Here is a 26429-nt window from a genome sequence, read left to right as displayed (position 1 = left end):
CACACACAGGAAAATTTTCCTGAAGATCATTCAAAAGCGCCTGCAGCAGTACATCGACAGGGAACTGCCAGAAATTCAAGCCAGATTCAGAAGAGGACGTGGAACCAGGGATACCATTGCTGATGCCAGATGGATCCTGGGTGAAAGCAGAGATTACCAGAAAGGTGTTTACCTCTGTTTATTGACTATGCAAAGGCATTTGATTGTGTGAATTGTAATAAATTATGGATAAGACTGTGAAGAACGGGGATCAAGAGACAGTCGTTTAAACAGAACAAGGCCATACTGCGTGGTTTAAAGTTAAGAAAGATGTGTGTCAGGGTTACACCCTTTCACCATGCTTGTTCAATCTCTATGTTGGGCAAATAATCCAAGAAGCTCGACTGTATAAAGAAACACACGGCATCAGGGTTGGAGGAAGACTCATTAACAACCTGCCATATGCTGATGACACAACCTTGCTTGCTGAAAGTGAAGAGGACTTGAAGACCTTACCGATGAAGATCAAAGACCACAGCCTTCAGTATGGCTTACATCCCAACATAAAGGAAACAAAAATCTTTACAAGTGAACCAATGAGCAACATTGCGGCAGAGAAAGGATTAAAGTTGTCAAGGAGTTCATTTCACTTGGAGTCACAATCAATGCCCATGGAAGCGGCAGTCATGGCATTGGGCAAATCTTCTGAGAAAGGCCTCTTTAAAGTGTTAAACAGCCAAGACGTAACTTTAAGGACTAAGGTGCATCCGAGAATCCAAGCCATGTTGTTTTTCATTGCCTGATATGCATGCGGAAGCTGGACAATGAATAAGAAAAACCAAAGAAGAATTGATGCCTTTGAATTATGATGTCGGCCAAGAATATTGAATATACCATGGACTGCCAGAAGAACGAACAAATCTGTATTGAAAGTACAGCCAGAATGGTCATTATAAGTAAGAATGATGAGACTTCGTCTTGCTTACTTAGGACATGTTACAAGGAGGGACCAGTCCCGGGAGAAAGACTTTATGCTTGGTAAAGTAGAGAGTCAGCGAATAAGAGGAAGGCCCTCAATGAGATGCATTGACACGGTGGCTACAACTATGGGCTCGGGCATAACAACAATTGTGAGGATGGCGCCGCACCCGGCTGTGTTTCCTTCTGTTGTATGTTAGGTCACCGTAAACTGGAACAGAGTAGATGGCACCTAATAACAACAACATAGGGACCAAATTTTATTAACGGTTTCCAGGGGAGAGAGGGTAGGTGGGTGGGAGTGGGAGCCATTTGTTCGGATACCCTGAGCTTCTCTTAAGAAAGATGGTAATTTTTGGAAATGGATAGTAGTGACGAACATAATTAATGTCACTGAATTATACATGTAAAAAAGGTTGAAATGGCACAGGTTTTTTTTTTTTTTTTTTTTTATAATAACTTTTATTAAGCTTCAAGTGAACGTTTACAAATCCAATCAGTCTGTCACATATAAGTTTACATACATCTCACTCCCTACTCCCACTTGCTCTCCCCGTCTTGAGTCAGCCCTTTCAGTCTCTCCTTTCTTGACAATTTTGCCGGCTTCCCTCTCTCTCTATCGTCCCATCCCCCCTCCAGACAAGAGTTGCCAACACAATCTCAAGTGTCCACCTGATATAATTAGCTCACTCTTCATCAGCATCTCTCTCCCACCCGCTGACCAGTCCCTTTCATTTCTGATGAGTTGTCTTCGGGGATGGTTCCTGTCCTGTGTCAACTGAAGGTCTGGGGAGCATGGCCGCCGGGATTCCTCCAGTCTCAGTCAGACCATTAAGTTTGGTCTTCTTATAAGAATTTGGGGTCTGCATCCCACTGATCTCCTGCTCCCTCAGGGGTCCTCTGCTGAGCTCCCTGTCAGGGCAGTCATCAATTGTGGCCGGGCACCAACTAGTTCTTCTGGTCTCAGGATGATGTAGGTCTCTGGTTCATGCGGCCCTTTCTGTCTCTTGGGCTCTTAGTTGTCATGTGGGCTTGGTGTTCTTCATTTTTCTTTGCACCAGGTGGGTTGAGACCAATTGCTGCATCTTAGATGGCTGCTTGTTAGCATTTAAGACCCCAGACGCCACATTTCAAAGTGGGATGCAGAATGATTTCATAATAGAATTATTTTGCCAATTGACTTAGAAGTCCCCACAAACCATGCTCCCCAGACCCCCGCGCTTGCTCCGCTGACCTTTGAAGCATTCATTTTATCCCGGAAACTTCTTTGCTTTTGGTCCAGTCCAATTGAGCTGACCTTCCATGTATTGAGTGTTGTCTTTCCCTTCACCTAAAGCAGTTCTTATCTACTGATTAATCAATAAAAAAACCCTCTCCCACCCTCCCTCCCTCCCCCCCTCGTAACCACAAAAGTATGTGTTCTTCTCAGGTTTACTGTTTCTCAAGATCTTATAATAGTGGTCTTATACAATATTTGTCCTTTTGCCTCTGACTAATTTCGCTCAGCATAATGCCTTCCAGGTTCCTCCATGTTATGAAATGTTTCAGAGACTCGTCACTGTTCTTTATCGATGCGTAGTATTCCATTGTGTGAATATACCACAATTTATTTAACCATTCATCCGTTGATGGACACCTTGGTTGCTTCCAACTTTTTGCTATTGTAAACAGAGCTGCAATAAACATGGGTGTGCATATATCTGTTTGTATGAAGGCTCTTGTATCTCTAGGGTATATTCCTAGGAGTGGGATTTCTGGGTTGTATGGTAGTTCTATTTCTAACTGTTTAAGATAACGCCAGATAGATTTCCAAAGTGGTTGTACCATTTTACATTCCCACCAGCAGTGTATGAGAGTTCCAATCTCTCCGCAGCCTCTCCAACATTTATTATTTTGTGTTTTTTGGATTAATGCCAGCCTTGCTGGTGTGAGATGGAATCTCATCGTAGTTTTAATTTGCATTTCTCTAATGGCTAATGATCGAGAGCATTTTCTCATGTATCTGTTGGCTGCCTGAATATCTTCTTTAGAGAAATGTGTGTTCATATCCTTTGCCCACTTCTTGATTGGGTTGTTTGTCTTTTTGTGGTTGAGTTTTGACAGAATCATGTAGATTTTAGAGATCAGGCGCTGGTCGGAGATGTCATAGCTGAAAATTCTTTCCCAATCTGTAGGTGGTCTTTTTACTCTTTTGGTGAAGTCTTTAGATGAGCATAGGTGTTTGATTTTTAGGAGCTCCCAGTTATCGGGTTTCTCTTCATCATTTTTGGTAATGTTTTGTATTCTGTTTATACCTTGTATTAGGGCTCCTAGGGTTGTCCCAATTTTTTCTTCCATGATCTTTATCGTTTTAGTCTTTATGTTTAGGTCTTTGATCCACTTGGAGTTAGTTTTTGTGCATGGTGTGAGGTATGGGTCCTGTTTCATTTTTTTGCAAATGGATATCCAGTTATGCCAGCACCATTTGTTAAAAAGGCTGTCTTTTCCCCAGTTAATTGACACAGGTCCTTTGTCAAATATCAGCTGCTCATACGTGGATGGATCTATGTCTGGGTTCTCAACTCTGTTCCATTGGTCTATGTGTCTGTTGTTGTACCAATACCAGGCTGTTTTGACTACTGTGGCTGTATAATAGGTTCTGAAGTCAGGTAAGGTGAGGCCTCCCACTTTCTTCTTCTTTTTCAGTAGTGCTTTGCTTATCCGGGGCTTCTTTCCCTTCCATATGAAATTGGTGATTTGTTTCTCTATCCCCTTAAAATATGACATTGGAATTTGGATCGGAAGTGCGTTAAATGTATAGATGGCTTTTGGTAGAATAGACATTTTTACTATGTTAAGTCTTCCTATCCATGAGCAAGGTATGTTTTTCCACTTAAGTATGTCCTTTTGAATTTCTTGTAGTAGAGCTTTGTAGTTTTCTTTGTATAGGTCTTTTACATCCTTGGTAAGATTTATTCCTAAGTATCTTATCTTCTTGGGGGCTACTGTGAATGGTATTTCCTCTTCGGTGTTCTTTTTGTTGATGTAGAGGAATCCAAGTGATTTTTGTATGTTTATTTTATAACCTGAGACTCTTCCAAACTCTTCTATTAGTTTCAGTAGTTTTCTGGAGGATTCCTTAGGGTTTTCTGTGTATATAATCATGTCATCTGCAAATAGTGATAACTTTACTTCTTCCTTGCCAATCCGGATACCTTTTATTTCTTTGTCTAGCCTGATTGCCCTGGCTAAGACTTCCAACACGATGTTGAATAAGAGTGGTGATAAAGGGCATCCTTGTCTGGTTCCCGTTCTCAAGGGAAATGCTTTCAGGTTCTCTCCATTTAGAGTGATATTGGCTGTGGGCTTTGCATAGATGCCCTTTATTATGTTGAGGAATTTTCCTTCAATTCCTATTTTGGTAAGAGTTTTTATCATGAATGGGTGTTGGACTTTGTCAAATGCCTTTTCTGCATCAATTGATAAGATCATGTGGTTTTTGTCTTTTGTTTTATTTATGTGATGGATTACATTAATGGTTTTTCTGATATTAAACCAGTCTTGCATACCTGGTATAAATCCCACTTGATCAGGGTGAATTATTTATTTGATGTGTCGTTGGATTCTATTGGCTAGAATTTTGTTGAGGATTTTTGCATCAATGTTCATGAGGGATATAGGTCTATAATTTTCTTTTTTTGTAATGTCTTTACCTGGTTTTGGTATCAGGGAGATGGTGGCTTCATAGAATGAGTTGGGTAGTATTCCGTCATTTTCTATGCTTTGGAATACCTTTAGTAATAGTGGTGTTAACTCTTCTCTGAAAATTTGGTAGAACTCTGCAGTGAAGCCGTCCGGGCCAGGACTTTTTTTTGTTGGGAGTTTTTTGATTACCGTTTCAATCTCTTTTTTTGTTATGGGTCTATTTAGTTGTTCTACTTCTGAATGTGTTAGTTTAGGTAGGTAGTGTTTTTCCAGGAATTCATCCATTTCTTCTAGGTTTTCAAATTTGTTAGAGTACAATTTTTCATAATAATCTGATATGATTCTTTTAATTTCATTTGGTTCTGTTGTGATGTGGTCCTTCTCATTTCTTATTCGGGTTATTTGTTTCCTTTCCTGTATTTCTTTAGTCAGTCTAGCCAATGGTTTATCAATTTTGTTAATTTTTTCAAAGAACCAGCTTTTGGCTTTGTTAATTCTTTCGATTGTTTTTCTGTTCTCTAATTCATTTAGTTCAGCTCTAATTTTTATTATTTGTTTTCTTCTGGAGCCTGATGGATTCTTTTGTTGCTCACTTTCTATTTGTTCAAGTTGTAGGGACAGTTCTCTGATTTTGGCTCTTTCTTCTTTTTGTATGTGTGCATTTATTGATATAAATTGGCCTCTGAGCGCTGCTTTTGCTGTGTCCCAGAGGTTTTGATAGGAAGTATTTTCATTCTCGTTGCTTTCTATGAATTTCCTTATTCCCTCCTTGATGTCTTCTATAACCCAGTCTTTTTTCAGGAGGGTATTGTTCATTTTCCAAGTATTTGATTTCTTTTCCCTAGTTTTTCTGTTATTGATCTCTAGTTTTATTGCCTTGTGGTCTGAGAAGATGCTTTGTAATATTTCGATGTTTTGGACTCTGCAAAGGTTTGTTTTATGACCTAATATGTGGTCTATTCTAGAGAATGTTCCATGTGCGCTGGAAAAAAAAGTATATTTTGCAGCAGTTGGGTGGAGAGTTCTGTATAAGTCAATGAGGTCAAGTTGGTTGATTGTTGTAATTAGATCTTCCGTGTCTCTGTTTAGCTTCTTACTGGATGTCCTGTCCTTCTCCGAAAGTGGTGTGTTGAAGTCTCCTACTATAATTGTGGAGGTATCTATCTCGCTTTTCAGTTCTGTTAAAATTTGATTTACGTATCTTGCAGCCCTGTCATTGGGTGCATAAATATTTAATATGGTTATGTCCTCCTGATCAATTGTCCCTTTTATCATTATATAGTGTCCTTCTTTATCCTTTGTGGTGGATTTAAGTCTAAAGTCTATTTTGTCAGAAATTAATATTGCTACTCCTCTTCTTTTTTGCTTATTGTTTGCTTGATATACTTTTTTCCATCCTTTGAGTTTTAGTTTGTTTGTGTCTCTAAGTCTAAGGTGTGTCTCTTGTAGGCAGCATATAGATGGATCGTGTTTCTTTATCCAGTCTGTGACTCTCTGTCTCTTTATTGGTGTATTTAGTCCATTTACATTCAGGGTAATTATAGATAAATAAGTTTTTAGTGCTGTCATTTTGATGCCTTTTTATGTGTGTTGTTGACAATTTCATTTTTCCACACACTTTTTTGTGCTGAGGCGTTTTTCTTAGTAAATTGTGAGATCCTCATTTTCATAGTGTTTGACTTTATGTTAGTTGAGTCGTTACGTTTTTCTTGGTTTTTGTCTTGAGTTATAGAGTTGTTATGCCTTTTTGTGGTTACCTCATTATATACCCCTATTTTTCTAAGTAAAAACCTAACTTGTATTGTTCTATATCGCCTTGTATCACTCTCCATATGGCAGTTCAATGCCTCCTGTATTTAGTCCCTCTTTTTGATTATTGTGATCTTTTACCTATTGACTTCCATAATTCCCTGTTATGTGTATTTTTTTTTTTAATTAATCTTAATTTGTTTGTTTTTGTGATTTCCCTATTTGAGTTGATATCAGGACGTTCTGTTTTGTGACCTTGTGTTGTGCTGATATCTGATATTATTGGTTCTGTGACCAAACAATATCCTTTAGTATTTCTTGTAGCTTTGGTTTGGTTTTTGCAAATTCTCTAAACTTGTGTTTGTCTGTAAATATCTTAATTTCGCCTTCATATTTCAGAGAGAGTTTTGCTGGATATATGATCCTTGGTTGGCAGTTTTTCTCCTTCAGTGTTCTGTATATGTCGTCCCATTCCCTTCTTGCCTGCATGGTTTCTGCTGAGTAGTCAGAACATATTCTTATTGATTCTCCCTTGAAGGAAACCTTTCTTTTCTCCCTGGCTGCTTTTAAAATTTTCTGTTTATCTTTGGTTTTGGTGAGTTTGATGATAATATGTCTTGGTGTTTTTTTTTTTGTATCAATCTTAAATGGGGTTCGATGAGCATCTTGGATAGATACCCTTTCGTCTTTCATGATGTCAGGGAAGTTTTCTGTCAGGAGTTCTTCAACTATTTTCTCTGTGTTTTCTGTCCCCCCTCCCTGTTCTGGGACTCCAATCACCCGCAGGTTATCCTTCTTGATAGAGTCCCACATAATTCTTAGGGTTTCTTCATTTTTTTTAATTCTTTTATCTGATTTTTTTTCAGCTATGTTGGTGTTGATTCCCTGGTCCTCCAGATGTCCCAGTCTGCATTCTAATTGCTCGATTCTGCTCCTCTGACTTCCTAGTGTGTTGTCTAATTCTGTTATTTTATTGTTAATCTTTTGGATTTCTACATGTTGTCTCTCTATGGATTCTTGCAACTTATTAATTTTTCCAGTATGTTCTTGAATAATCTTTTTGAGTTCTTCAACAGTTTTATCAGTGTGTTCCTTGGCTTTTTCTGCAGATATCCTAATTTCATTTGTGATATCATTAAGCATTCTGTAAATTAGTTTTTTATATTCTGTATCTGATAATTCCAAAATTGTATCTTCATTTGGGAAAGATTTTGATTCTTTTGTTTGAGGGGTTGGAGAAGCTGTCATGGTCTGCTTCTTTAAGTGGTTTGATATGGATTGTTGTCTCCGAACCATCACTGGGAAACTAGTTTTTCCAGAAAATCCGCTAAAAAAAAACTGCAGTCAGATCCCTATCAGAGTTCTCCCTCTGGCTCAGGCTATTCAGATGTTAATGAAGCCGCCTGGGGAGGGTGGGGGAGGGAACAGAGAGATAGGAGAGTAGCACCTCAGAATATAGCCAGAGTTGCTTGTCTTGCTTGGAATGACTGTTATATCTGAGATTCCCGCGGGCGCGTCGCCTATGTGTGCTGGCTGTGTGGAGATTGCCCCCAGGGGGTCTGGCCCGCTGGAGTCACGGTCAGATCCTCCGCTTCCAGCCCCACGCCCAGCGTCAAGGCTCCCCTACTGGGACGGTGCACTCTCAACTCCAAAATCAGTCGCTGCCTCCCGGGGACTTCTCGTCCCTCCAGCCGCGTGGCCGTGCCGCTCCCGTGAACCAGGTGGGCCCCCTCCCGGGGTTAGTTCAGATGGGTGGAGTAGCTCCCCGTGCTTGTGCCGCGACCAAGTGTCCCGGCTGGAACGCTGTTCTCCCCACTCCAATGCCAGTCGCTGCCTCCCGGGGACTTCTCCTACCGGCTGTGTCCCACGCCGCCCGCGCGACCCGGCTGGTCCCCTTCCCGGGGTTAGTTCAAGGGGTGGAGCAACTCTCCGTGTTTATGCCGTACCTGCGAGCAGTCCAAATCCCTGCGGGACGGTTCCCCGGCTCGGATGCTGCTCTTTCTGCTCCAAGATCAGTCACTGCCTCCCGGGGACTTCTCCTACCGGCTGCGTCCCACGCCGCCCATGGAACCGGCTGGTCCCTCTCCCGGGGTTAGTTCGGGGGGGTGGAGCAGGTCTCTGTGCTTGTGCCGTACCTGACTGGTACGCTGGCTCCAGGCTCTGGAAACTATCGCTGCTTCCCTGTATTAGTTCGTTCTCCGTCTCTAAATCCGTGTTTGTTGTTCAGGGTTCGTAGATTGTTATGTATGTGATCGATTCACTTGTTTTTCCGTGTCTTTGTTGTAAGAGGGATCCAAGGTAACGTCTGCCTAGTCCGCCATCTTGGCTCCGCCTCCGCACAGGTTTTGTTTTATTTACACATATATATTTGCAATGGATTAATTACTTTTGTGAGTGGCTTTTCTAGCCATGGTCTTGTAACTCCCACCTGGGTGACTGGGTGGGATTGTGTAAATAGGGTGATTGTGGCCTAGCAAGGGGATTGGCCAGTTTTGCCTTGAAAGACAGCCAGTTCCAGAGTAGGGAGGAAGAGCCCACCACCACCAAGGAAGGAGAGACCAGGAGGAGAGACTTTGCAGTAGGAGACGCATGGTAGGCTTCCCAGCCCATGGAGAGAGAAAGCTGAGTGCCTTCGTGCAAAGGCTGAGGGCCAGAGAGAGGCGTGGCTGTGAGCACAGCTGGGGAGAGGCTGTCCTGTTGGAAGAAGCGTATCCTGGGTGTTTCTGAGCCTGAATTGTAACTGTTACTTCCCTAATAAACCCCATAATCGTGAGTGTGGTCTGTGAGCTCTGTGTGGCCACTGCAAAGAATAATTGAAGCCAACAGAGAAGTAGAGAGTGCCATGGGAGGGATGGTTGGTGTGAGAATTGGTAAAGACGGTGGAGAGAGAAGGCATGTCTGACCCCTGCCTCATGGGAATCACCCTCGGGCTGTGGTTCTTGGTTCTCTTTTCCCACTGTGAAGTTAGAGGAGGTCAGACACTGCGCCCATGCCATTTTTCAATTGTTGACTTTATATTTTATATGTATATATACACACACAGATATATATATTCAGTGTTTTATTCTGCTGTACATAGGGTTGCTATGAGTTGGAACTGACTTGACAGCACCTAACAACAATATATTCTTTACATTAAAAAAATAAATGTAGTTATTATGAAGATTGTTATAATGAGAAAAATAGCAAGAATAATTTATGTACAGCCGTATGAGCAATCAACCCTAATTAAGCATATACCATGTGCCAAGTACTGTATTTCCCAAATACTTTATATTCTGGCATGGCTTTGTTGGCAAAGGTAGTGCAACTTATTCTGGAAGGAGACCTGGCAGTATGAATCTGGTAAAAGTAACAATTAAACAATCCCCAACCCTCAGACGGCAGAAAAGCACTCAGGTTTATGTTCTATGCCAGAGTTTGCAAACTACAGCCTGTGGGCCAGTTCCAGCCCATTGTTGGTTTTTGTAAATAAAGTTTTATTGGCACACAACCACACCCATACATTTACGTATTGTCTGTGGCTGCTTTCACACTACGCTGGCAGAGCCGAGTATTTGCAACAGAGACTACACGGACCACAAAACTGAAAACATCTACCAACTGGCCCTTTTCAGAAAAAGTTTGCCAATTCTTGATCTACCCTACTATCGTACCTGCAGAATTGTTCAGGTGCACAGGGCTCAAGCTCAAGACAGGGCAACTCTTTTGGCTTCAAGGACATCACCATATGTGTTGTTTTAGTATATGTACACCTGCTTCCTAACGCCAACCCCACTGCCAAAATATTACCTTCTTCAACTAACCGTTGTATACAAGTGTTTTCAAACTTCTTTGTTGTTGTTGTTAGGGGTCATCAGAGACAGAGAGAGAGAGGCTGTTGCTATCAAGTCAATTCCAACTCTTAGAGACCTTGAAGGACTAGTGGAACTGCCCCCTGTGGTTTCCAAGGAGCAACTGGTGGTTTCAAACTGCCAACCTTTTGTTGGCAGCCAAACACTTAACCACTGCACCACCAGGGCTCTAATTCATGGTAACCCCTTATACAGCAGAACGAAACTCTGCTCAGTCCTGTGGTGTCTCCATGATCATTGGTATGTCTGAGTCCATGGTTGCGACTATTGCGTTTTTTGAGTGCCTTCCAACCTAGGGTCTCATCTTTGAGCACCCTATCGAACAGTGTCCTGTTGTGATCCATAGGGCTTTCACTGGCCGATTGTCAGAAGTAATCACCAGGCCTTTCTTCCTCATCTGTCTTAGTCTGGAAACTCTGCTAAACCTGTCCACCATGGGTGACCCTGCTGGTATTTGAAATACCTGTGGCATAGCTCCCAGCATCACAGCAACATATAAGCCACCACAGTACCACAAACTGGCAGTCGGGTGGTGGCGGAACTTCTGTGGAGAGGCAGTAAGACACGGTTAGTAAGAGCACACTACCTTGGGAATGCCAGCTTCCTCTTTTTTTCGGCTGCAACCTTGGGGAAGTTTATTAAACGGACTGAGTCCTGTGCCAACATCCTAGGACCATGGGAGCATGACATGAGATACTGCATACGTGAAGCACCGTCCCTGGTGGATTGGGGCCCTTCCAGAGTTGTTACTATTATTGTTATTGTTTACACTTGTGAGGTCGATCTCAATTAATTCAACCTACTCTTTCAGAACCATACAGACCAAGTAGCTCACAGGTTCTTAATGCGGTGACACAGATTTGCTTTACCTGTCCCCGAATTGCCTGAACTGGTGTTCAAAATTTTGTACATATATATTTGGCTACTAATCTAAAGATTGACTGTTTGGACCCACCTAGCTGTGCCTTGGAGGAAAGACCTGGCGATTTGCTTCCATAAAGATTGTTGTTGTTACTGCTGGGTACTGTGGAGTCAGTTCTGACTCATGGTGACCACATATGAAGGAGTAGAACTGCTCTATAGGGTTTTCTAGTCTGTAATCTTTATGGGAGCAGATCACCAGGTCTATCTCCCACACAGCCATTGGATGGGTTTGAACTACCAACCTTTCGATTAGCATCCAAGTCCTTAACTGGTGTGGCGACCGGGCTCCTTTCCGTAAAGACTACAGCCAAGAAAAGCCTATGGAGCTCAGTTCTACTCAGTAACATAATGGGTTGCCATGAGTCAGAATCACCTCAACAACAACGGGTTTGGTTTTTGTATTTATATGTTTATATCTGTCTGGAGAAAGAGGCTCTTGCTTTCATCAAACTATAAAAGGGCTCCAACTCCAAAGATGCTGAATACTATTGTTCTAGGGATTTCTAAGAGAACACTGAATTCAGGCTTAAGGGAGGACAACTGGAAAACGGATTAGGATTTTTTTAAATTTCAGATCATGTAATAGATAAGCACTTGGTTGCTAACCAAAAGGTGGGTGGTTCAAACCCACCCAGCAGCACTGCAGAAGAAAGGCCTGGTGATCTGATTCTGTAAAGACTACATCAAGGAAACCCTATGGAGCAGTTCTACTCCATAGCACATGGGGTTGCTATGAGTCAGAACGACTTGACCGTAACGGGTTTGGTTTTGGTTTCTTGCTATGGACACACTCCCACCATAAACACACATGCCATGCTTACTGAGTATTTGTTCCATAATTTTTGTGTCCAATGCCTGCAGACACAGCCACGATCACAGCTGGGATCCCGTAGCCAAAAGGGTACATGAACCTCTTCTTGAATCTGCCTGCGCTGGTGTAGTTGGCCACCTTGAGATTCCTGATGGTGAGGAAGAGGTGCAGGCCTTCCAGAAGCATCCAGGTGAAGGAGGCCAGGTAGAGGTAGTGCAGGGCCCCAGCAATGACAGAGCACAGCACCTGGAGATGGGGGAGAGTTGAAAGTGTGGATCAGATACTAAGTGCTCGGCTGTTAACTGAAAGGTCGGTGATTCAACCCAGGAGAAAGATGTGGCACTCTGCTTCCGTAAAGATCACAGCCTTGGAAATCGTATGGGGCGTCCTACTCTGTCCTATGGGGTCACTGTAAGTTGGAATTGACTCGATGGCAGTGGGTATTCTCAGCATTCATCCCCAAAGGTAGAGAGACCAAAGTTCATTAGTGATTTCCAGGGGCAGGTGGGAGGGAGGGACGGATACAGGAGAATTCAATGCTTAGGGGACACTGAGCTTCCATTAAGGGTGAGGGAATATTCTGGGAACAAGGTTATGTAGCAAGTAAAATGAGGAGCTTGACTCTGACACACATGGGGTCACCTTGATTTGTAATCAACTCTATGGCAACCATTATTTTTTAAGAAGAGTTGAGATTCAAACGCAGATCACTGTGGCAAAGCCATACTCTATAAATAAAATTCAAGCCTACCCTTATTCCAAAGAGGGCATTGGTGGGTCAGTGGTAGAATTCTCACCTTCCATGAGGGAGACTCAGGTTCGATTCCCGATCAATGCACCTAACACACAGCCATCACCACCTATCGGTGGAGGCTTGCCTGTTGCTATGAAGCTGAGTAGGTTTCAGCAGAGCTTCTAGACTAAGAGGGACTAAGAGGAACGGCCTGGCTATTGACCCTCAATAATCAGCCAGTGAAAACCCTATGGATCACAACAGCCCAATCTGCAACTGATCCTAGGAATGGCTCAGGATTGGCAGTGTTTGTTCTGTCGTGCATGCGGCTGCCATGAGTTGGGGGCTGACTGAACAGCAGCTAATAACAAAAACAACAACACCCCCATTCCAGAATATAGGGCTGTCACTAGGAAGCAGTTGCCCAGCCAGGGACTACATTTCCCAGCCTCCACTGCAGTTAGGTGTGACCATGTGACTGAATTCTAGCCAATAGAATGTGAGAGGGAAGCCCATACAAGCCATCCTCATGGGACGCCCACCAGGCTCTTTTCCCATTCCACTTGGGCCAAATGGCAAGGACCCTGGGGTGACCTTGGAAGCTCTGTATGGAATATGGAAGAGCCTCCATTAGCCTGAGGGTGGAGGACAGACATACTGCAAACCTGTTGCCCCCCACTCCACACTTATATGTAAGTGAAGAACTAACTACTGTTGCACTAAGGGGAATCCCCGAGTGGCACAATGATTGAGCACTCGGCTACTAACCAAAAGGTTATTGCTTCAAATCCACCCAGAGGTGCCTTGGAAGAAAAGTCTGGTGATCTACTTCCGTAAGATCACAGCCATGGAAAACCCTGTGGAGCACGGCTGTACTCTGAAACACATGGGTTCGCCATTTGTCAGAACCAACTTGACGGCAACCGGTTTGATTTTGTTGTGCTAAGCCACTGACGTTTTGGAGTTTATTTGTTATAGCAGCTAATGTTACCCCATCTAATACGATCAGTCTGACTCCCAGTCACTTTGCTAAATGACCTCTCAGGAAGTATGGGTCTTGTTCAAAGTGAAACAGGAGCAGAGCTGAAGTGGGGACCCCTACTTTTCCTGCCACACCCTCACTTCTGATTCTTGCCTCTCTCCCCACATCTTTTCTCATAACAAGTTGGGAAGATTTGCTTTTGACAAGGAAGTTATTTGGTTGAAAAACCTACCTTAGGCTCAGTTTGATCAACCCCCACGAGGAAGAGCAGGTGGGCCAGGAAGAGGCAAAGTGATAGCTGCAGGTGGAGCGAGGTGCTGGTGTTCTGGATGGGCCGGCACAGGAGGAAGGTGAGGGCTGCCAGGAGGAGGCACAGCAGAGAGAGGCTCAGCCCCACGTAGGTAATCACAGCCAAAGCCAGATCGTCCTGTGAGCCACAAAAGGAGGAATACGTTACATTTCCCAACTTGGCAGTTATGGCTCTGATGGCGAGTCAGATGGGGTTCCCAGCTCAAGGGTCTCTCCAGACAGTTGCTTAACATCTCTGAGACTTGGTTTTCCCATCTTCAAAATGAAGGCAATAATGGTGGTGCAACGGTTAAGTGCTTGGCTGATAATCGTAAAGGCTGGTTGTTTGAACCTACCCTTACATTTCACAAGAGGAAGACCTGGCAACCTGCTCCAGTAAAGGTCACAGTCTAGAAAACCCATTGGGGAAGTTCTACTCTGTCACATAGGGTCACTATGACTCAAAATCGACTTGACAGCACCTAACAACTACAACGACCACATAAGGATGTTGAAAACCTGAAACCACTAGAACAGAGCTGTCCAACAGAAATATCATGTGAGCAACTAATGTAAATTAAGTTTTTAAGTGGCCACATTAACAAATAACGTACAAAGCAACAGGTAAAATTAATGTCATACCATATTTAATTTAACCTAGTATGTTTAAAATATTGTCAGGTCAAAACGTGTACAGCAATGTTCACTGCAGCACTGTGGACGATAGCCAAAAAGTAGACACAACGGAAACGTTGCTCAACAGATGAATGGATAAATACAAGGCAGTGTATACACAAATATGCAATATTACTCCGCCATAAAGACAAATAAAGTCCTGATACATGTCACAACATGGATGAACCTAGAAAACATTTTGTTGACAGAAATAAGTCAGTTCCAAAAGGACAAATACTGTATGGCCTCACTTATACGAAATAAGCAAATATACAGAAACCAAAGATTATTGGGGGAGGGGAAGCTTTTACTTAGGGGGCTTTGAGTTTCTGTTAATGGTGGTGGGATAATTCAGACGAGAGTAGTGATAACGGCTGTACAACAGGAAGAAAGTAATCAATGTCACTGAATTTTACATGTAGAAATTGTTGAATTGGTGAATGTTTTGGTGTGTATGCCCTCACCACAATAAAAAATACTCTCAGTTCAATGTGTAACCAGTGTAAAACAATTATTAATCAGTTATTTTATATTTTCTTTTTTCATATTAAGTCTTTGAAACCCAATGCATATTTTAAACTTACCAAAAAACAAACAAACTAAACTAAACCTGTTGTGGTCAAGTCAATTCCGACTCATGGCGACTCTATTGAACAGAGTAGAACTGCCACAGGGGGTTTCCAAGGAGTGCCTGGTGGACTTGAACTGCTGACCTTTTGGTTAGTAGTCATAGCTCTCAACCATTATGCCATCAGGGTTTCCTTTAAAATGACAGCGCATCTCAATTCAGGCACTATAATTTCATTGGTGAAAATGGAATGTGTTCCTATCAAATCAATAAAATTGTATTTATCATATAAGTATTTTGCACTGCTTTAGCCTTTTAATGTAAATCAATTTAAATGAAATAAAATTAAGAATTCAGTTCTTCAGTGCCACTCACCACATTTCAAATGCTCAATAACTACATGTGGTGGTCCTGTTGAACTGAACAGCACTCAAATGTAATCTCCATGTAAAAAACCAAAAAATCTCCATGTAGGCTGGTATTTTTATCTGTCTTAATCCCTGCTGTATTCCCAATGCCTGGAACAGTGCCTGGCATATAGTAGGCACTCCATAAATATTTGTTGAATGAGTAAAATGAAGCCATGCATAAAAAGCATTCAACACTATGGTTGTCACATAGCAAATACCCAGTAAAAGAGAGCAGAAATGAAATAGAGGAAGAAGTTGAGTAAATTTCTTGAAACTTGAGTTGTCTTAGACCTGATTGAGACTTGGGAAGTTCAGGGGCTATGTTTTGTCATTGGTTACAGCCAGTTACCTTCCCCTTGGTCTGACCAGGGAGGTTTAGCTGTGATTCTCTCTTGCAGAGTAGCAGATATTTTCGATTCCAGAACCCCTTGAACCTGACCATGGTAGGGCTTGCCAACACAACTTCCCAATACCGGAGGTGTTTTCTATGTTAGCTTGAGGTCACTCTGCCCATGCCCATGAAAATGGCAGAGAATTAGTGCCCCCTAGATGCAGTTCTCAACAAACAACTGAAAAGAGATGGTGTATCAATACCGCAGCTCTCTAATTCCTCAGTTGGGATAACTCTGAGGTGTGTAGTCCACACTGACTCCCAGAGCTCCAGTTGCCCACAGAAGTGACTGGTGTGATAATGCTCTCTGTATTGGTCTCTATCCTTCTCCTATTTCACCTGCTCAGCCCCCTACTGGTGTTTACTGGAATCGCCTTCCAAGTAAGCTACTTGTACTTGAGTCCTTATCTTAGAGTCTTTTTCTAAGATACAGAGAGGATGACTTCACAGCTCACTGCACACAGTCAGGTTCAGAGGAGAGGACCGTGAATCCTGGTACCTTGGGTGTAAGAGCCAAGAGGACAGCAAAGCTGGACAGATGGAAGCACTGGCATGTGGTGTGAGAGTCGTTGCTTTTGACATGAGAGCAGCCCTTCATTGACCAGCTGCCCTCATCCGTCGATCCTTCCCAGTAGACACAGAAATGTTTTTTTCTCGCACCAACAGGCTGGAGAAAGAATAGCATAGAGGTGATTCTCTTTCTGTTTTTATTATTTGAACTTTATGGGTTAATCACAGATGCACTGGGTTGGATTCTGGATTAGGAAAATTGCACTATCTTTAAAACTTGTGGGGAAGAGTTTCACACTGCCACCTGTGCTATGGAGTTTACTCTTCCTTAATTCTGCCCTTCTCTGCTCATCTCAGTGCCCTGGGGATTATAATAGCACAAACCGTTGCTTGGTCCTGTACCATCTGAGTGATCTTTGCAATGTTTGAGCCCTTTTTTGTGGGTATTGTGTCAACCCATCTCATTGAAGTTTTCCCTTAGTCAATGAAAACCCTGTGGATCATAAAATACTTTTGGAGACTTTGACTCAATTACTTTGGACACATCATCAGGAAAGACCAATTACTAAAAAACGACATTGTGTTTGGTAAAGTGGAGGGCAGCAAACGTGAGGGAAACCCTAAGTGAGATGGATGAACACAGTGACCACAACCATGGACTCAAACATACTAACGATCTCGAAGGTAGTGCAGGACTGGGCAACATTTGTTCTGTTATACATAAGGTCACAAAGAGTAGGAGCTGACATGACAGCAACTATCAATATTTCCATCTGCAGTTGGACAATCCCTCCTCCACTCCTCCAGTTTTCATTGGGCTCAATAATTCTAGTGCCTCTGTTATCCATTTAGGCTTAATGTAATCATGATGCCCCAGTCTGTTAGATTGCCACAGTGAGCAATCCCTTGTCAGTTCTCTTGACTCTGAACCATCAGAGTTGGATTCATTTCCCTACCAGAACCCTGAGAACGCACCAACATCTCTTTAAGGCACCCTAGATGGAGTCCTTGGGTGGTGCAAACAGTTAAAGTGCTCAAATGATAACTGAAAGGTTGGAGGTTCAAGCCTACCCATAGGCAACTGGGAAGAAAAGTCTGATGATCTACTTCCCCAAAATCATTCACTGACAGCTCCCTACGGAGCACAGCTCTACACTGACACCCATGGGGTGGCCATGACTCAGAATTGGCTCAATGGCAACTTGTGCTGGTCTTCTTGGGTAGAACCAGTCCCTGGTTTTGCTCACCTGAGTATGTTTAAAGGTCAGGAGGACAGGTTTGGACAGGGCAATTTTTTCCTTCGAGCCAATGGTGCCACTCACAACACGAGAGTTCAGTTTCACTTCTTGCAGTCCTTTTCTGTCACTAAAATAGGTTTCATTGAGAATATCCCCAAGAGCGCGATAGGTGATCAATGCAACAGCACCCTGATCTGTGACAACAGAAGAGAAATTTTTTAGGGTTTCCGGTTTGGGGTGTGTCTTACCTGGGGGTCCTGACAGTGAGCAAAGCCAGCAACTACTCAGCCATCATGGAGCAAAACCTGCTCCTCCTGTTCATTATCATCAAGACCTTGGGTGATAGACAGCATTGAGTGTGGCTCAATTAGCAGCTGCCCAGCCATTATCACACTGAACCTGCCCCTTCCTCTCCATTGTCCTTAAGACCCTGAGTGCTGCATGTTGCTAGTTCCTGCCTTAAGATTGTCATACCCACTTTATCAGCCTCAAAAGTGTCCCAAAGTAATCTAAGCCTCATTAAGGCCTAACTAAATGTTAAGATCTCCACCAAGGGCAGGACTTATCTGCCATCTTCTGTACATACTAAGGGGGAAAAAATGACATTTTCTTAGCACACTTATGTGCCATGATAACTTATGTAGTCCATGATGTTTGTATGTAGTTCCTTGTGAAGGACAGTATAAAGGTTTCTGCCTCTCTTTGTTCAGAAAGCTTGATTTGAGGTATACACCTCCTTGCTCCTTGCCTGCGTGCTTGCAGTAAAAGCTCTTCCTCCCTCCTCACCTCGGTGTGTTTTAATTGATGAGAAACCGCACCAGGCCAGTCCAGCTTCGGGTAACAATGAGGCAAACCTAATGTACAGTTCAAATTGCCTTTGGAAACCCCTTAAATTGCCCATGTAATACGCTGCATGTTGTTTTGGGTACAGTGTTTGCATTATGTAATACAAATGTGATGCACTACACAGGATAAGAGGTTTCTATGGAAAACATGTAAATCAATGTGCTGGGAAAATATCTATGAATCCTTAAATATCAGAGTCAGGAGGCAAGAAGCTTGCCCTCAGAGGGGTAGGTGAAACTCCCATGGTAAGAGGAAACCACACATTCCCATCTTTCATCTTTAGTTCATGCTGGGGATCTAATTGAGTGGAAAGGTATGCAGGGTAGCCCATTCCATTTAATTTGTTTTTTCTCTCTCTCTCAATTTCTCTCCCTCCCCCTTTCAGCACTCCCTTTGACTTGCTGACCCTCTCTCCCTTTATCTCTCTGACTTCCTATTACTCTTTGTCTCTATGACCCCCACTTCCTGTCTCTCATCTCCAGCCCTTTGGTGCTCTGACCCTCTATCCTTCTGTGTCTATGGCCCTTAGTTCCTGTCTCTCTCCCAAGACTGTACAGCTTGAAAATCCAAAAATATTTTACTGTCCGTCTCTTTATAGAAAAAGCATAGGATAGAGGAAAACCAAATGACGACAAAACAATTCTCAAAAGACTCAGTTGTAAAGAGAAATGAAGTCCTGATGCATGCCGCAACATGGATGAACCTTGAAAACATCCTTAGCGAAGTCCCCCACAGAAAGACAAGTACTATGAAATACCACTTATATGGCATAAGGAAATATATAGAAACCAGAGATTATTAGCTGTTACCAGGGCTGAAAGGGAGGGGAACAGGGGGAGTTTTTACTTAGGGGGCACTAAGCTGCTGTTCATGTTGGTGGAATGATTTGGAAAAGGATATAGAGAGAATGGGTGCACAACATGAAGTATGTAACTAATGTCACTGAATTGTACATGTAGAAATTGTTGAGATGGCATATGATTTGTTATGTAGATTTTGACAACAACAACAAAAAAAAATTTTTTTTTAAAGATACAGAACATGTAGAAAAAGTTTTAAAATAAGCACTCAAGATAAAAAGATAACAATGTTTGGATAAGTTGTTATCTGCTGTATGGATAAGAGTTCCTTTCAAATATCATAAGGAAAAATCTTTTGAATCTGGAGGAAATTTTTAAAAAAGATATTAATAAGTGATAGCAACCCTTATTATCATGTAAAAATCATAACCGCCTGAAAAGCCTCTAATGCTATAGAAGAGCAGTTAAAAATTATTTGTATTTCTGGAATAAAAACCAGAATTATTATTTCAACAACAACAACAAAGAGAACCTTCTCAAGGGAGAAATTCTTCACAGCAATGATCATCTACCCCTGTTGGGTGTTGAGTCGAGTAGTTGCCTTCTTAAACCATCCCATGGAAACAGGAAATGTATCAACCTCTCCCTTTTAAAAAAGTGTGTCAAGGGATCCCTGTTTGACCCTGGTGTGAGTCCCAAAGTATACACTCCTTGCCTGCTCAGAGGCCAAGGCAGAGCTTTCAATTCTACCATGTACAATCTCCCTACTTTGGAAACTTTTAGACTATCTGTTATGGATTGAATGGTGTCCTCCCAATATATGTGCGGAGCCCTGGTAGCACAGTGGTTAAACATTCAGCTGCTAACTAAAAGATGGGTAGTTCGAATTCAACAGCTTCTCCTTGGAAACCCTATGGGGCAGTTCTATCCTGTCCTATACGGTTGCTATGAGTCAGCATCCATTCAAGGCAATGGATTTGGTTTAATACATGTGTAGTAAATGCTAACCCCTATACGTGTGGTTTTAATCCCATTTGGGAATGGATTTTCTTTGTTATACGAATGAGACAATATTAGTGTAGGGTGTGTTTTAGTCAATATCTTTTGAGATATAGAAGAGATGAAACAAGTAAGTGAGGAAGCAGAGATGGGGAAGAGAGATGCCACACCACATAAGATCACAAAGGAACCAAGAAACAAAAGCTTGAAAGAGATAAGCACCTTCTCCCAGAGTCATCAGAGAGAGAAAGTCTTCCCCTAGAACTGGTTCCTGGAATTCAGACTTCTAGCTTCCTAAACTGTGAGAAAATAAATTTCTGTTTCTAAAAGCCACCCACTTGTGGTATTTCTGTTATGGAATCACTAGATAACTAAGACAATTCCCACCCCTTGTCCAAAACCAAAACCAAAACCAAAACCAAACCCAGTGCCATTGAGTCGATTCCGACTCATAGAGACCCTATAAAGTCACCTGGAAATGAGACACGGTGCCTAGAATTTTAGCTCAAGAGAATCCATCTTGAACGTAGTACCTGTTGTGGTTTCTGTGAAAGCATGGGCACAGTCAATATCCATTGTGTTATTTCCAGCTTCCAAAATTGTTTCCTTGCTTGGCTTATTGCACCTCTTCGTTTCATAGACTGTAAACATAAAGAAAGTGATCCTGCTTTGCTTGCTTCTCACGCCTAAGGCTCGCTGAAGAACTCTCTTCTTTGGAAGACCCACTATTTGTAATTTCATCTCATGCATGCTCCAAAGTCAAGGTAGACCAAATGGCGCTCTCCTCCCCCAACACGTATATACTTGATACTGCTGAGTATAAAGTGGTCAAAATGATCTAAGCAACACACACTGTGACACAAACCAAGAAGAGAGGAGATGGTCATGCTTCCCAGAGCTGGCACGAAAGTGGGCAAGGTAAATCTTTACCACAGGAAACTAAAAGGGAAGAAAACATTTAAGAATGTATATTGGAGTGCCCACTTAAGGAGAGGACTTAATTTTTTTTAAGCAACCATTTAAAGGTTTTCCAGGAAATAGTCAACTGGGAATAGATTGTACTTGGGAGGGATCTCTTGAGTAAACTCTCTCAGCCATATAAGGACAAGATCTGACAAAAGATCACCCTCATAAAAGTTTTGGTACACAGAGTTTGTCTCTGGAGAGGTGAGAAAATTTGTCTAGGGGCTATAAGAGAGACTATTCATTGGCCCCATATGCATTCACCTCTTTTTTCTTTTGGAACTTTTGTGCACCGTCAAGTCGATTTCGACTTATACTGAACCTATAGGACAGTGTACAACTGCCCCATAGGGTTTCCAGGGAGTGGCTGGTAGACTGAAACTGCAGATCTTTTGGTTAGCAGCCTGAGCTCTTAACCAGTTCACCACCAGGGCTCCAAATTTAAGCTAAGCTCTAGTCATTTCCCAGCCTTCTTTGCATCTAGGTGGAGCCATGTAATTAATAGAGGGGTGATCAGAAGTGGTGTGTGCTAAAGAGTATGGGCAGGCCTTCGGCTTCTCCTCTTTCCCCTTCCCACTGGCTGGTAAGAGGATGTGAAACTACAGCCACCATCTTGAAATACGGATGCAAGTTGGACATTGAGGATGGCATGTCTTGGAAGGACCATGGAACTGTCACATCAGTCATTGGCTCTTTATGTTCAAATTGTAAAAAAACAAATCTCTCTCTATTTAAGCTATAGTTATTTTGGTCTTTGATATACCACCAGATCCTGTATCTTAATACAGAAACTAGGTTTATGTGGAACATTTATCAACACAGAACATAAATCAAGCCTCAATAAATTCAAAAGCGTTGAAATTTTAGAATATGCTTTTAGACCACAGCAGAATTAAATAAGAAATCATTAACAACAACAACAAAAAAGTTAACTAGAAAAGCTCCAAATATTTGGAAATTAAATAAAACACTTCTAAATAACCCATAAAGATTCCTGGAAGCACGAAGATTAAGTGCTCGGCTGCAAACTGAAGATTGGCAGTTGAAACCCACATAGCAGCTCTGTGGGAGAAAGACCTGGGGATTTGCCCCTATAAATATTACAGCCAAGAAATCCTATGGTCCAGTTCTTCTCTGTTACATGGGGTCACTATAAGTCAGAACTGACTCAGTGCCATCCGGCAACAACGAATAACCCATGAAACAAAGGAAAAATGACAAATAAAATTTTTAAATATTTCAACTGAATGATAATGAAATCCCAACAGAAGAAAATATGCAGAATGCAGCCAAAGCAGTCCTTAGAGGGAAATTTATAGCTGCAATTTATAGCTAAATTTATAACTTGAATGCACATGCTATAAAAGAAGAAATGTTTTGAAATCAAGGATCTACTATACTAAGTCAAGAAGCTAGAAAACACAAAGCAAATTAAACCTGAAGAAAGTAGAAGAAAGGAAATAATGAAGACAAGAGCAGACATCGATGTAAAAAGAAAGCTAAGGATAGAAAAAAAACCCAACAAAGCCAGAAGATGGTTCTCTGAAATGCTTGACAGATACCAGGGCTAAGGAGATTTCTGAAAAGGAAGGGAACTAGAGTTATCCCCCCATTCCCTTTTGAGGTTTAAAATTGTTAGAACCACTTGTGTGGATGAGGATGGTCCTCACTCAGGTTTACTGGAATGAAGGGTCCCATGGGACCCCAGTGGAGGAAAGAGGAGGGACCAGTTATCTGCACCAGGTTTAGATTGTCCTAGTACCATATGTAACAGAGTCTATGGGATCTTTTTGATCCAGCCATAGAAGCATGGTGGGTATATTCCTAAGTACTTTGCACCATACCAAGGGGATTTGGAAAGAGGAAGATAGCTGGTTTATTCCCTTGGGTTTGTATTTGAAAGCAGAGCCCCACTTGTGTAGAGCCTCCATGTGGAAAATCTTTAATGCTTGGATGTAAAAGATTTCTTCAGTCCTAGAACTCGACCATGCCAGGAGCTAGATCCCTTTATGGGGACCATTTAAGGAGTTTCTTACCTATATCAAGCACAGGATCCTCATACTTTCCTGGAGAAACGGAAGTCCGATTCCATATACTTAATTCCACCTCCTGAATTAGTTGGGTAGCCACTTTTGCAATGTCCTTTTTGGTCCCATTTTTCCATGTATTTTTCTTTAAAAGAAATAAAGCTAATTAGATAGAACCTTACTGAAACTTAAGAAAGTGAGAACATGGGTAAGTGTGGTTGGGTGATCCCATCAGGTATTGCTATGGATCACAAGGATTCCATCTTATTGTGCATGGGTCCACCATGAGACGGTGGTTGACTAGATGGCAGCTAACAACAACAACAACAACAAATTCTGTGCTGTCAACTTGCTATTTGGTTTCTCATTTACCCCTCACAGCCCTGTGAGGGGTATATCATTCCTACATCTTATTTATGAGACCAGTTTAGAGGCTGAGATCTCTGGAACCTACAAGGAGTGCATTATGGAGAAAGACAGGGGACAGGAGGGCGTGGGGGTTGAGGTTCTAGATATATGATGCAGGGCTTTGAATGACAGCTGGAGCATTTTAACTCTATTCCAGGGTTTCTCAATCTCGACACTATTAACATTTGAAACTGGATAATTCTTAGTTGCAGGGGGTGCTGCTCTGTACATTGTAAGATGTTGGGCAGCATCCCTGGTCTCTACCTGCTACCTATAAAGAGTGTACACATACACGAACACACCCCAGTAATGACAACCAAAAAACGTCTGCAGACATTGCCAAATGCCCCCTGGGGTGGGGACAAATTCAGCTCCAGTTGAGAACTGCTCTATCCTGGAAGTCACAGGGACCCATGGTGGTGCTTGTGCAGGAGAATGACATGGTAAGACTGACCAACTGTATCCAAGTCTGGGCTGCATCCTCACTCATACAAACATCCACCGGTGGCTGGGTCGTCATACCTTTGTGCTCTGGAAAAGAAAAATAGCCATTAGAATGGAATATGGGAGAGAACATGTCACTGGTCACATCCCTTCTTCCAATCACCCTTGAGTGAGGTCTTTCCTTGATGCTTCCACCAGCACCACTAGCAGTTGCCATCGAGTTGGCCCTGACTCGTGGTGACCCCATGGGCTCTATGGGGTTTTTAATGGCCACGTTTTTGGAAGCAGATCACCAGGACTGTCTTCTGAGACACCTCTTGGTGGATTTGAATCTCCAACCTTCTGGTGAGCAGCCAAATGCATTAAGTGTTTGTACCAGTCAAGGGCTCTAATGCATCCACCCAAACCAAAACCAAACCCACTGCCATTGAGTTGATTTGGACTCATAGCAACCCTATAGGACAGAGTAGAACTGCCCCATAGACTTACCAAGTAGCGCCTGGCAGATTTGAACTGCTGAACTCTTGGCTAGCCATAGCATTTAACCACTACACCATCAGGGTTTCCGAATGCACCCACGGCCCATTCTAATTCCCCTCTGAAAATAAAAAAAGCAAGAAACCAATTGCCATCAAGTCAATTACAACTTTTGGTGGCCCTGTGTGACGGAGCAGAACTGCTCCACAGGGTTTTCTTGGCTCTAATCTTAACAAAAGTAGATCACTAGGCCTTTCTCCCATGGCGCCGCTGGGAGGGTTCGAACCTCCAGCCTTTAGGTTAGTAGTTAAGTGAAAACCACTTGCTCCATCCAAGGATCTTGATTTTCTCCTAAGGAGTCCAAAATATCTCCTAAAGTAGAAACTTGCAAAGGGATTTAGCATGAGGCCTTCCATTCAAGAACTTGGTCAACAATATTTATTGAGTGCCTGCTAAAAGCCAGGCATGATGCTAGGCCTTGTGGACATGTGTTAGTAAGAGGGACAAACCTTGTGGAGGTGGGGGTCTACAATTAAATTAATTTGTCATTGCATGTTTCTTTAATAAAAATTAGCATAGTGCGCTTATGAAATACCTCCAGGTGAAGGGGGGAAGGTGCAGATGGCAAAAAAAAAAAAAGTAGAACTGGAATATTATTTGCATAAAAATACAGTTATTAAATGATTGCAGTGGTACAACACGTGTCATATCTAGTGCTGCCAAACAGAAATCCCACAAGCGTTCAGCTTTAACAAAGAAAAATTTATTTTCTCATAGCCTAGGAGGCTACAGGTATGAATTCAGGGCACCAGCTCCAGGGGAAGGCTTTCTCTCTCTGTTGGGTCTTGGGGAAGCTCCTTATCAATCTTACCCTGGGTCTAGGAACTTCTCAGTGCAGGGACCCCAGGTCCAAAAGACACACTTCTTTCTTGGTGGTATGAGGTCCGTCTCTCTCCGCTACCTTCTCTTTCCTTTTATCTCTTGTAAGATAAAAGGTGACACAGGCCACATCACAGGGAAACTCCCCTTACATTGGATCAAGGCTGTGACCTGAGTAAAAGTGTTGAATCCCACCCTAATCTTTTTTTAACATAACCTAATCTTGTCTCATTAACTACAGGCAGATATTGGGATTTATAACACATAGGAAAATCACATCAGATCATAAAATAAAGGACAATCACACAATATGAAATATGGGCATCATATTTTGGGGGAACACGATTCAATCCACGACAACATGCTTTTAAAATATACGGCGGAGTGATTTGGGAGTAACTAGCAGAGGACCATTCCTCTTCAAGTTGCCATTCCCAGCATAGCAGACTATATGATTGTCTGGTATGAAATGGCCACTATCAGTCCATTTCAGCTCACTAACGCCTAGGGTATCGATGTTTATGGTTTTTATTTCACTTTTGATGATTTTCAATTTTCCTAGATTCATATTTCACACAACTTGGAGAGGAATGGTGTTGCATTCATAGTCAAAAAGAACGTTTCAAGATCTATCCTGAAGAATAACCCTGTCAGTGATAGGATAATATCTATACATCTACAAGAAAGACAACTATTCTTCAGATTTCTGCACCAACCACTAAGGCCAAAGATGAAGAAATAGAAGATTTTTATCAGCCGCTGCAGTCTGAAATTGATCAAACATGCAATCAGGATGCATTGATAATTACTGG

The 26429-nt window shown here is 42.3% G+C and overlaps 1 protein-coding gene across 1 annotated transcript in view; it reads right to left on the bottom strand.

Moving 5' to 3' along the window:
• LOC100655219 (adhesion G protein-coupled receptor E4-like) overlaps positions 1-26429 on the bottom strand; it is a 73575-nt gene that overhangs the window by 16347 nt on the left and 30799 nt on the right. Inside the window, exons 5-11 of the mRNA XM_064280429.1 lie at positions 24272-24348; positions 23419-23554; positions 20953-21060; positions 17784-17968; positions 16526-16693; positions 13927-14121; positions 11990-12225 (exon numbers count right to left, since the gene is read on the bottom strand). Of these exons, the coding sequence (XP_064136499.1) occupies positions 11990-12225; positions 13927-14121; positions 16526-16693; positions 17784-17968; positions 20953-21060; positions 23419-23554; positions 24272-24348 (1105 nt within the window). The remainder of the gene's footprint in view (positions 1-11989; positions 12226-13926; positions 14122-16525; positions 16694-17783; positions 17969-20952; positions 21061-23418; positions 23555-24271; positions 24349-26429) is intronic.

This window comes from Loxodonta africana, chromosome 3 (assembly GCF_030014295.1).
Source record: "Loxodonta africana isolate mLoxAfr1 chromosome 3, mLoxAfr1.hap2, whole genome shotgun sequence".
Taxonomy (NCBI): Eukaryota; Metazoa; Chordata; class Mammalia; order Proboscidea; family Elephantidae; genus Loxodonta; species Loxodonta africana.
The sequence above is the reverse complement of the archived record's forward strand: the minus strand, read 5'-3'. Positions and strand labels throughout refer to the sequence as shown.